Source organism: Pteropus alecto, unplaced genomic scaffold (genome assembly GCF_000325575.1).
Source record: "Pteropus alecto unplaced genomic scaffold, ASM32557v1 scaffold35, whole genome shotgun sequence".
Lineage (NCBI taxonomy): Eukaryota > Metazoa > Chordata > Mammalia > Chiroptera > Pteropodidae > Pteropus > Pteropus alecto.
Window position 1 is genome coordinate 10030203 of NW_006437828.1, and position 11126 is coordinate 10041328.

Sequence of the window (11126 nt, forward strand, 5' to 3'; positions counted from 1 at the left end):
TCAGGGCTGGGGGGCCGCCTCAGCGTGGTCGAGGGTCGCCCTGCGGGAGCCCTGTGCCCTGGGGCCGCAGCCTGTGGCTTCCCTGTGTGGCAGAGCTGGGACTTGGCCCCTGCCTCTCGCCGTAACCAAGCTGGCCTGCGCCTTCTTTGAAGGGAGCGTCGACCTACTTCCCCAGTGCCCACAGTTGGCCCCCTTGCCCTGTCATCCTCCCGGGAGGGACTGTCCGGCTGAGAAGTGAGGACAGGACTATGGGTCGGGAGTCGTGTGCACCCCACACTGCTTTGTAGGACTGAGCGTGTTCAAGGCATTGATCATTTGTTCCATAGGCAAGTCACCGACCGTCTAGCACGGCCAAGCCTGTGGCCCTGTGATGGACCCTCGCTGAATGGTCACTGAGACCTTGGACATGGGCCTGGGCGAGGCAGACCGCCCTGCCCCTCAGACCACCAGCACTGCCCAAGGGCCCTTTGCTCTGTCCCCACCTCAGACCTTCTCTCTGACTCAGTGGCCCCTGCCCTCTCGTCTCTGTAGTTCTGGGTGTTGGGACTCCGGTCGTGGGACCCGTCCCTCACCCTGTGAGTGACAGAGTGGCAGAGGGGAGCAGTACTGGTAAGTCTTTTGTGTGTGACTTCCAGGAGACACCCCTCATGAAACCCCTCCTCCCTTAGGGGACCTGCTCCCTGCACCCCTACCCCAGCCTGACCCCCACTCCCTGTCCTTGGAAATCGAAAGGCTCCCCAGGCATCATCCCTAAGCGTGAATTTCTACCTGATTTATCTCAAAAGAAAACTATTACCTTATATCAAGTTTAGGCTGGGTTTGCGATGTAGAGGCCACCTCGAATTCTATTGGGAAGAAGAAGAGAAAGACAAGGTTGGAAAAAAAGAAACCATTTTCCTTTCTACTTAAAAATGTGTTGTTAAGTATGTAATTCTGGGATCGGGGTGGAGAGGTCCTGATTTAGAGAATTAAAAAATTTTTTCTTTTCCTTAGTTTTGTCTTCCTAAATGGTTTCCTTTGGCAATTATGAAGTTGACGTTGAACTTCTGCAAAATCAAAGAGAGCTGAAGAAGATAATTTTTATGAAATCGTGATTTTGGAAATTCTAGTTTGCCGTGTTAATCTTTTGGGTTGTCACAGGGACCTCCGTGTCATGGGATGAAGGATATCTGTACAACACAGGTGACCGAGATTCAGAGGATACAAGTATTTTAAAAATTATTTTTAATTTTAAAGAATCTGCTCGTGTAATTCGACCACATCACTGTTCGCCTGGAATGATGACGTCAAGAATTTCACGTGCAATTGGGATAAAATACGCCATCAATTCCAAGAGAATGGCAGAGTGGAAATAGTAAAGAAATGAGAATCAGAAAATTGGAATTCGAAACCAATGTTCAACATTTACATGTTTCCGGAGTTTACCTATGTGGCAGAATATTATCGAGGAATATTACTTGGCTATTAAAACGATGCCATCAAAAATTAAGTAACACAGGCAAAAATAAAATGTAAACTCGCATTTACAGTACGTTTAAAATATTAAAAAAAAAACAACAAAACAAAACAAAACGAGGACCACCACCACCCAAAATGCAGACAATAAGGGTGGAAAGGACGGAATAAAAATCACTGAAATGCGAATCAGCTTTACTTATACTTTGATGTTGGCGAGTTGGGTGATGTTTTTCTGCTTTTCAAATCTTCTGCTAAAAATAGACAAAAGTACATTTTATTTCTTTTTATATCAGTCTTCTAAAATTAAAATATGGCCATAATTGATTAAAAAGCAGAAACAAGAGACGAAAGGAGGAAGGAAAGGAGAAGAGGAAGTGGTCGGAGGGGAAAGAAGGGGGGGCTTGGGCTGCGCCCCTGATTTTCCGTGACCTCGGAGCGGTCACGTGCCCTCTCTCCGACTCCAGCTTCCTCGTGAGTCAGGTGGGGGGTAAATGGTGGCTGGGAAAATTAAAGCAGACAAAGATCGTGAAATACATGTAGACACACTATGCCATTGGACTGTGCTCATGACCTTCTTTGGGGCAAGAAACACAGAAAATGGTGCTCCTTGCGTGGGAGCAGAGCGGGGTCTGGGGGGTGACGGCTCCTGGGCTCAGCATCTCCCCCGATCAGTTGCTGATTCCAGGCATACCGGTTGGGGAGCTTGGCCACAATCAGTGAACTTCCTGCTTGACAAGTCGGCTGGTCTGCACCCCCACTGGTTGGGGAGCTTGGCCACAATCAGTGAACTTCCTGCTTGACAAGTCGGCTGGTCTGCACCCCCACCTTATCAGTCTGTCTTGTACCTTCCTTCCTAAACATGCAGAATTTCTAGGGTCTCTGTTGGAAATGATTGTGGGGAGACCAACTTGCTATTGGAAATGGCAACTGAATTAAAGCAGTTAAGGCAAACAGCGAAGAAGAGACAGCAAGGGTACAGACAGTCAAATCCAGCAGAACACGTGTATCGATACTGTTAAGCGAAACCCATGATGAATCAGAATTCATAGACTGTGGCAACCTTCGCTGGTTTTGCCGCCGAGCAGAATTCATCTTTAGGGATGTCTTAGGGTCTAGAAAACAAAAAAGCCCGCGTTTCAGGGTGATTTCTTGTTCTCTGACAGCCTGATAGTAACGTAGATTGTGCTTCTTCCAGTACCTTCCTGCACCTTGGGAGGTCTGAAGAGTATTTTTACACCTTATAATTAATTGTACGATGTGGGAGGTCTTTCAGATGGGTTCTTTCTTTTAATTAGCACGGCCACACTGTAGTTTTACACACGGAGAAACCGAAACTTAGAGCAAGTAAGTGGCACACAGGCCAAGGTCAAGGTGCCCACCACGTGCTGGATCTTCTGACGCTGACCCCAGAGCATTTACACACATTTTACAAAAACTATTTGAAACCTCCGGGTGAGATCAGTCATGACTGGTTATTAATTATTCAGTGGCAATTGAGGCTGCATTTGTATTCAAGTCACTTCTCTCATTTTATTGGCTTTTCACAAACCGTGGGGGAAAATCATCCCTTTAAAGAAGAGAGGAGAGACGGGTTGTTAGTCTGACCTATACTGATTGGGCCAGTGCAATGGGAGGCTCTGGAGTTTACCTGCCTACAAGGTGGTTGGGTGCGGGGCACAGATTGCTCCCACACTCTAGTTCATTGCATCTCCTCTTGTCTTTTTATAATGTCCCTTTCACAGAGGGGTCAAATGCGGCCGGGGCCGTGTAAACTACCCTTCTCAAGTCAACAGGAAGGGGATAATAACTGCACTTAGAGAGAGAGGCTTAAAATGCTAGGAGCCTGGTATAGCTCATGGCGCTTAATGTAATTTAACCCCTTGACTCCTCACACACATCCTATAAAGTAGGTCAGTTGTTATTTCTAGTTATAGTTAAGAATTCCGAAACCGACTTTGTGCAGCTAATAAGTGGGAGGGAGCTGACATTCAGACCTAGGCAGTCAAGCTCCCGAGAGGTGTACCGAAGCACATAGGGTAAGTGACTTGCCCGACTTTGTGCAGCCAATAAGTGGGAGGGAGCTGGCATTCAGACCTAGGCAGTCAAGCTCCCGAGAGGTGTCTGCCACCAGACAGACAAATAAATGGCACTTGCGCTCTTCCCCCTGCCCCGATCCTGTGGCAGGTGTTGCTTGCTGAGCCCAAACGGAGCCTCAGAATCCTTTTAAACATAGCGCTCCATCCCTAACCTGTAATAATTTATCCATCTGCACAAAAGATGGGAGCCCATCTGTCACATGTAGGGCTCATGTTATAGGTGCCAACTAATTCACAAAGCAGTTTATAAAAATAAACGCTGCCGTGCGCATGCGTGAGTGTGTGCGCGCACACGCACGCCTGTCTTTATGAAGTGAATGAAACCGAACTCGATTCAGTTTGCATCTCCTGAGCGTCTGCTGTGGGTCAGGAATGCACTGTCGTCATGCTCCGAGGCTTAAAACAAGGGGCAGACACAGTTACATCTTAAAGATATTGGAAGACTATTTCACATAAAGAATCTTAATATAAATTCTTTTGAAAAGTTAAGAATCCTCTTGTAAACCGCTTGTACAATGGGCTTTTGTAGACTAAGACGTTCTTCCCCGTGCCTTTTAAGGCCGTTTAGCATTCCCCTACGGGTTTTTCTGTGCCTCTCCAATGTTCACTAGCAGGGCATTTGTTTTCAGAGCTCTTACTTTATACACAGTGCTATTCTCTACAGCATCGTATTTGCCCTACTCTAGTAGGTAATGTATTTACAAAGGCCAGTGCATGGAGGGGGCATGTTAAGAACGATCGATTCTACTGTGCCAAAGGAATGGCCTGGATGCCGTTTTTCGGTATCGAAACTGCACTTAGGACTTGAACAGCTGGGATATTAACATTCCGAGAGGGAGCTTCATGGTAGAGGCCCGCAGGGAAGAGAGTCACCCCAGTATAGAGGAATTATGTCTCCAATGCCCCAACTAAAGGTCCATGAGGGCAGCAGGATTCAAGGATGATACATCTGATTTGATGGAGAGGGACGTAAGGGTAAATTGTCTGTGTGGCTGCCGCGAACATCCAGCTTTTAGGATGCAGGTTGTGTGTGATCCGATGGAGATTTAAAAATTCAAGTTGCCTGAGATGCTTGGAGTTGGTAGCAGAACCAGATCCAGAAAAATAGTTTAGTTCTACTTCTAGGTCAACATTAAGATGATGCACAGGACCTAGGTTTTTAACTTTCTGTGCATCGTTGGGTGCGGCCTGGCGGTCACAGTATCGAGGGAAGATGCCTGTGAGAGAAGGCACAGCAACCACTTCCGACGACAGCACAGAGGGGCCACTGCCAGAGAATGAAAACCAGCTTCAGGCAAAGTTGCCAACTGCAGAAACAGCACTGGAAAAATATCAGTCCCGGGCTGAGGGAGACCACTGTGAAGTTAAATACCCCCAGCAGGGTAAGATGACGCCATCTGGGGGCCCACTGGTCCCCCCGAGAAGCGTACTGGTGTCCGTTGACCTAGCGACAGATGATGGGAATGTATTCTGGGAAATAAGTAGAGGTCGCTGAAAAAATTCAGGACGTTTATCAAAGTGCTGTTTAAAAAAGTAACAAAAATCAGGAGCAATGAATGAATGATCGATAATAGGGGATCGATTGACAATATTATAGTTCGTATTCTACGATTGTATTACACAATACAATGATTTGTAGAAAATTTAATTAATGATATTCATATAAGTATCTAACATTTATATATAATTACAATATAGAAGTGTATAAACAAATGTACCTTCGGAAGCGGGTTACAAGCACTATGTAGAGTCAGTCTAGGGAGGACTCTGTGAAAGAAACTATCATGTATGGATGGCAGTGATTTTAGCTTTCTTTCTTTCTTTCTTTTTTGCTTATACACAGTTTCTCAAACATCCACAATGAACACGTATTACTTATGCAATAAAGAAAAGAAAAAATACAAACTATGGCGTATGTCTTTTCACGAGCAGCTGCTTTATGTCCCTCAAGCCTCCCTGTCTGCTGTGTTGGCACAGCACCCAGGGCACAGCTGTCCGCCTTGCAGTAGAGCTCGGTCAGCCCTGCCCACTGGCACCGTAGGCAGTGCTGATAATTCAAGCTGTGGCTAGATCTCAAGTGTGTTCTTTTTTTCCTGGCCAGGGCAGGGCGAACTAAAGCTCCCATCTCTTGGGAGGCTGTCCTCCAGACAGTTACTCACCCCTTTGCGGATAGTCGTTTTCATACAAATAGTCTTGCTCTTTCGAAGCTACTTCCTCCTGCAGGTTCTCTGTGCTCTCCGGATAATCGTTTTCATACCAATAATCTTGCCCATTCGAAGCTACTTCCTTCGGCAAGTTCTCTCTGCTCTCCGGATAATCGTTTTCATACCAATAATCTTGCTCATTCGAACCCACTTCCTTCTGCAAGTACTCTCTCCACTTCAGATACTGGTTTTTATACAGATAGTCGCGTGCGTACAGATAGCCCTCTGCTGTGAGAAACTGTGCCTCCTGCAGATACTCATCTTCCTCCGCATAGTTTTCCAGGTACCCGTTCTCCCCCAGAAACTCGTCTTCTTTAGAAAATGAAGGTTCCTCCTTCGGACTCTCCTTCTCTCCCTCAGCATCCTCTTCCTCTGAGGAGAAGGTCTGGGTGGATTGCTGGGAGGTGGTGGGGGAGTGAAGAGGCGATGGACCCACTGGTGCCTGGCTGTTTTCAGCAGACATGCTGGGGACGCGTTAAGTAGATGCCAGCAGGTGAAGTCACTTCATCATCCTGGGGATCAAGAAAGGAGTAAAAGCCCATGAGTCAGTCCTTGCCTATTGCACATTGATTTAAATCCATTTTTCGTTCCCTCATTTCATGTAATAGTCTTTGGACAACCCTCTGAGTCCGCCGATCAGTACAAGGTGGCCCACGAAAAGGCACGAAAGCGGGGAACAGGAGCGTCACCCTCAAGGCGCGAGCAGAGAGACCGCGCGCCCGAAGGCCTCGCCTTTGAAATTCCCACCGATAGGAGGTTAAGCGAGGAGGGCTGGAAAGTCAAGGTGTGACCAGGGTTTAGCGGTGGGATCACTAGAGGAGACTTTCGTTCATTCATCAAGAAATATTTATTGCTACGATAAATAAACAAGACGGAGACTGTCTTCCGGAAGCTTGACATCTGGGGAGAAAAACCGTCCTGCAAACAGATTTGTATAAAAGAAGCGACAAGCACCGTGGAAGGGGTGCGGACAGGGGCGGTGCAGCCGTGGTGGCCGGGCCGCCCGCTCAGCGAAGGCCCCTGGCGGTGGAGGTCGGCGAGGCGCATGATCAAGGCCGCCACGCACACGGCCGGGCACACGCCACCTCTGCTGGAAGCACAGTCCACTCGCCAAATGCTTCCGGACGTTTCGACTGCCCAGCTCCAACACCCGGGCTGCGGGAAGTCTCCCACGCGCCACGCTGTGCTCCCTCTGCACCTTGTATGTTTTCATTACGGGAACTATTTTGCTATGTTTAACAGTTGGTTTGCCTTTCTGTCTTTCCCATGGACTGTGAATCTCTCGAGAGCAGGAAGGAGTGATTCTTGTTTAAAAGCAGATTCTGGATCCTTCCACTCGTCTCCATGGCCCCGTATCCGCGGCAAAGCGTGTCATCGCTGCAGTCTGGATGACCGCACGTGCGCTTAACTGGCCTTCCTGTCACCTCCGCCGCTGCCCTGCCTTTCCCGCGCAGAACTGCCGCGTCAACACCGTTCCGTGACCTCCAGGGCCCGCGAGGTCCGGTGCCTGTCAGCCGCTCTGACTTCCTCACCGTCCCGACCCGAGTCTCCGACCTCGTCATTCTCTCCTATACCGTCCTGGAGCACTTACCGCTGTTTCTAATTCTGTTTCTGTTTCTGTGTTTGCGTGTTCAGTCTTTTCCGCTAGACTGTACGTGCCTCAGTGACGGTGACCTTATGCGACCTGTTCCCCACTCTGCCTCCAAGGGTTGGCTCGGTGCCTGATGCAGAGTAGATGTCCAATACATATATGATCGGTGACGGATGAAGGGCCGAAAGTAAATGACTCTAGAGCAGTGCATCCCAAAGTTTTAAAAATGGTAACGTTTACTCTTCACACTGGGATGAGTTGGAGAGGCTCATCCCTTGTCCAGATCTCTGATTGGGACGCTCTGTTCTAGGAACCCAGCCAGATGAGATGGCTGGGGTCACCTTCTTGCACATGTGCGACCCAGTGCCCGTGAAGAGAGGAGTGAACTGTTGGCTTCTCGTCACCTGCAGGGCTGCTAGAGCTCATGGGTGACCGGGTTTCAGGAGGATTAGCCTGGGGCAGTGTGGCGAGCGCAGACGTGCGCTGCCCGGAGCTCTTTTCCAAGAAGGACTTGCTACCGAGTTGTAGGGAGTGTGGTCGACAGACAGCCACGAGCCACCGGCTCCTTCAGGACCTGCCTCGGCTGCAGAGAGCCACCTTCCCGAAGCCACTCCCTTCGCGGGGCAGGCTGCATCTGGTGACCCAGCAAGGCGGGCATGTGCAAGTCCAGCTGACCGCAGGCAGGACGCCTCTGCGAGGTGGCATGCACCCCAGAGCTCAGCGCCAGGCTAGCCACGCTGGCCAAGCTGGGTCCGCAGCACTGTCCCCTGCGTGGGTCCTGTGTCTCTGCTCCTCCTTTGTTGGGTGTTAGTCTCTACTGAACGCTGCGCATCTCAGCATCGTGGCTATTTGCACCTTACAGTCTTTTTTTCAGAGAGCCCGCCCTGTGACAGACAGCTTCGCAAAAGGTCAATCTGTGGAAGCACGGACGGCAAGTTTGGGGAAAGAGGAGAAAAGCCTCACGGGGAGTTTGAGACTTTAGAAGGTTGGGGTGGGGAGGGGGCGCGTGAGGAGTCATCGGAGCTGCCCCGGGCAGGGGAAAGTGACCTGGCAAAGAGATGACGACGCAGTGAAAGGACAGGCCGAGTCCGGGCGTAGAGAGCTCCGCATCCCGGCATGAGGCGCCTCGTGCTGGGCCGTGACTGGGGAAGCGGAGTGAGCGCAGTGGCTCTGGAGCAAGGGGCTCTTCCGGCCATTGCCCAGGTCCTTAGGGGACAGCAGGGGCTGGGAGCAGGGCCAGCAGCCGGCTCTGTTCTTTACAGCTGTGACTCTACAGCTCTGCGGTGTACGCGCGTCTTTTCTGTAGGCCGGCTCGGACGGTCTCAGGGCGAGGGGAGGTGAGGTGTAAATCCTGCACAAGACGAGGGCAGAGGGCAGCGCCTTGGCACCCAAGGGTGAGCTGTGGGAAGCTTCGGGGCCATGTCCACGTCTGCAGGAGCCTCTCCTGTTTTAAAGGAGTCCCGCCAACCTTATGTTGACATAAAACCTGAACACACCACCTGCTCTAGCTGCCCTCTAAGCAGGAAGGGGCTGGGGTGTGGGAGCGACCTCCCCCAGAGGCGCCAGTCTCCTCATGGAAGGTGTGCCCACACTTCAGAGACCCACCGCCTTTCATATGCTTCAGTGGCTTAAGATAAAAGATCAAAATCAGCCAGCCCCCTGGACAGCCCAGGATGGTTTGTCAGCGGCATGCTGTCACTCAGGGCCAAGGGGCTTTGCTTCCATTTTCCCGTTGGACCTTCTAAAACGGCTCCAGGCAGCTGCGTTCTTGTTTCAAAAGTTAGAAAAGAAATGGCACTATAGGCTCTAGAAATGTGTCAGAAAAGCCAGCCGGGCAGAAATAACTAGTAATGGCAAGGAGTTACCCAGCGTCCGAGGCAAACGTCCCGGTGTTGACCGGTGATGCAGATCTCGACTCATTTGGACTCTGACTTCTGACAGACTGCAGGTTAAGTTTTGCAGTCACAACAGGAAACATCCACTTTAAAATAACTGACGATAACCAGCTGATTATAGCTCGTTCATCTCTAGCTTAACAAAGCGGCTGCTTCAATCAAAGCAGCTGGCAGACATTTTATTCGGCATTAATAGTGTTTTTCTTTTTTAATTAGAGTAAATATTTAGAAATGGCAGAATTCACAAAACATCGAGGGTCTGGCTTCTATGGAAATGGGCGACTCCGGTGTGGTGAGCCGAGGCCACCGTCCCGAGCGGGACAGCACCTGTCCCCACCTCCTGCTCGCTGGTCACCACACATCACAGGGGTCTTACGGCCCAGCCGCAGCGCTGTCTCTATCAAAAGCACGAAGGAAAAGGCCGTCTGATCTTTCTCACGCTTTGCCTGCTCTGCGTTGGCTTTGTCTTCCCCGCCTGTCACAGAGGTGGGGACTTTGCTCTGCTGTTTGGTGGCCGCAGTTTGCACAATTCGTCCCTGAATGCCTGCACCCAGCGGGTGTTTGGCACTTCAAGGCGTTCGGCAACAATGAATTACAGTTCAGCGTTAAAGACGTGCCATGCGCTCTGCCGAGTGCATTTACCGTCGTGCGCACACGCTTCTTCAGTGACCAGGCCAGGGGTAGACTTTACATCGCAGCTGACGCTGCCACAGCCTTTCAGGTCTGTCTCCTCACCCCTGCCATGGGGCGCCCTGAGACTGACTTCCCCACGGCGAGGTTTGGATCCCATTTGTCTTTCTGAGGGGTTGAGGCCAGGATTTCTGAAATGTTTACTTGAAGTTAATGAGGAAGACAGAAGTCACTCATTCAAACAGACAAGCGAAACAGAACACTCCCTCCGTGAATGCTGGTTTAATGACAGACGGAGCAGAGGGACGATGACCACAACCTGTTTCCAGGTAAAGGACCTAAGACAGGCTCTGAGCTTCTGCAAAGCATGTGCGGTTGGGTGGGGTCACAGCCCTGAGGGCTGGAAGCCAGGCTGCTCCGTTAGGATGAGCCGGTTTGCCACGTACAACTTGTGTGGCCCCAGGAGGTGGCCTTGGGCAGAGAGAGGGGATGGAAAGACACACGAGAGGACCACAACCTGTTCCCAGGTAAAGGACCTAAGACAGGCTCCCAGTTTCGGCAAAGCATGTGCGGTTGGGTGGGGTCGTAGCCCCTGAGGGCTGGAAGCCAGGCTGCTCCGTTAGGATGAGCCGGTTTGCCGTGTACAACTTGTGTGGCCCCAGGAGGTGGCCTTGGGCAGAGAGAGGGGATGGAAAGACACACGAGAGCGTGATGTGCCAGCGTGGTGGCCCCGTCCTTCCCTGCCCCCAACGCAGTCCTCTGCCCTTGGGACCCTTGGCTTGGGCAGAGAGAGGGGATGGAAAGACACACGAGAGTGTGATGTGCCAGTGTGGTGGCCCCGTCCTTCCCTGCCCCGCCCCCAACGCAGTCCTCTGCCCTTGGGACCCTTGGAACCGGCATGGTTCGCCAAGCAGCCCGCGGACCTCCTTTGACCCGGGGTGTCAGCGCAAAGGGCAGTTCTTGGTCATCGTGGTCCTTGCCTTTAAAAGAAGTCTCAAAAGAAGGGGTGGCCGAGGCTCCTGCCTGACACGGAGGGCAGAGGCGGGGCCTGTGCCCGCGACCCCGAGTGCCCTCTGGTTGCTGGGCAGGGCCCCCGAGGGGCCTTGGTTCCCGCGCACAGCTCCCTGACCTCCCCTCACCCAGGGTCCTGCACACTCTGGTGACAGCTCCCAGCCCCGCCCCCTCCCCTGCACCCCAGCAGGGGGCGCAGCCTTGTGGACCAGCCGAGTCCCCTGTCAATAACTCCACAGGA

General features: G+C 51.3%; 1 protein-coding gene across 1 annotated transcript in view; it reads right to left on the reverse strand.

The window, feature by feature from the left end:
- The window catches only part of ERICH6B (glutamate rich 6B), a 35794-nt gene extending 29573 nt beyond the window's left edge, over positions 1 to 6221 (reverse strand). Inside the window, exon 1 of the mRNA XM_006914987.1 lies at positions 5714 to 6221. Within this exon, the coding sequence (XP_006915049.1) occupies positions 5714 to 6221 (508 nt within the window). The remainder of the gene's footprint in view (positions 1 to 5713) is intronic.
- Positions 6222 to 11126: the final 4905 nt, after the last annotated feature.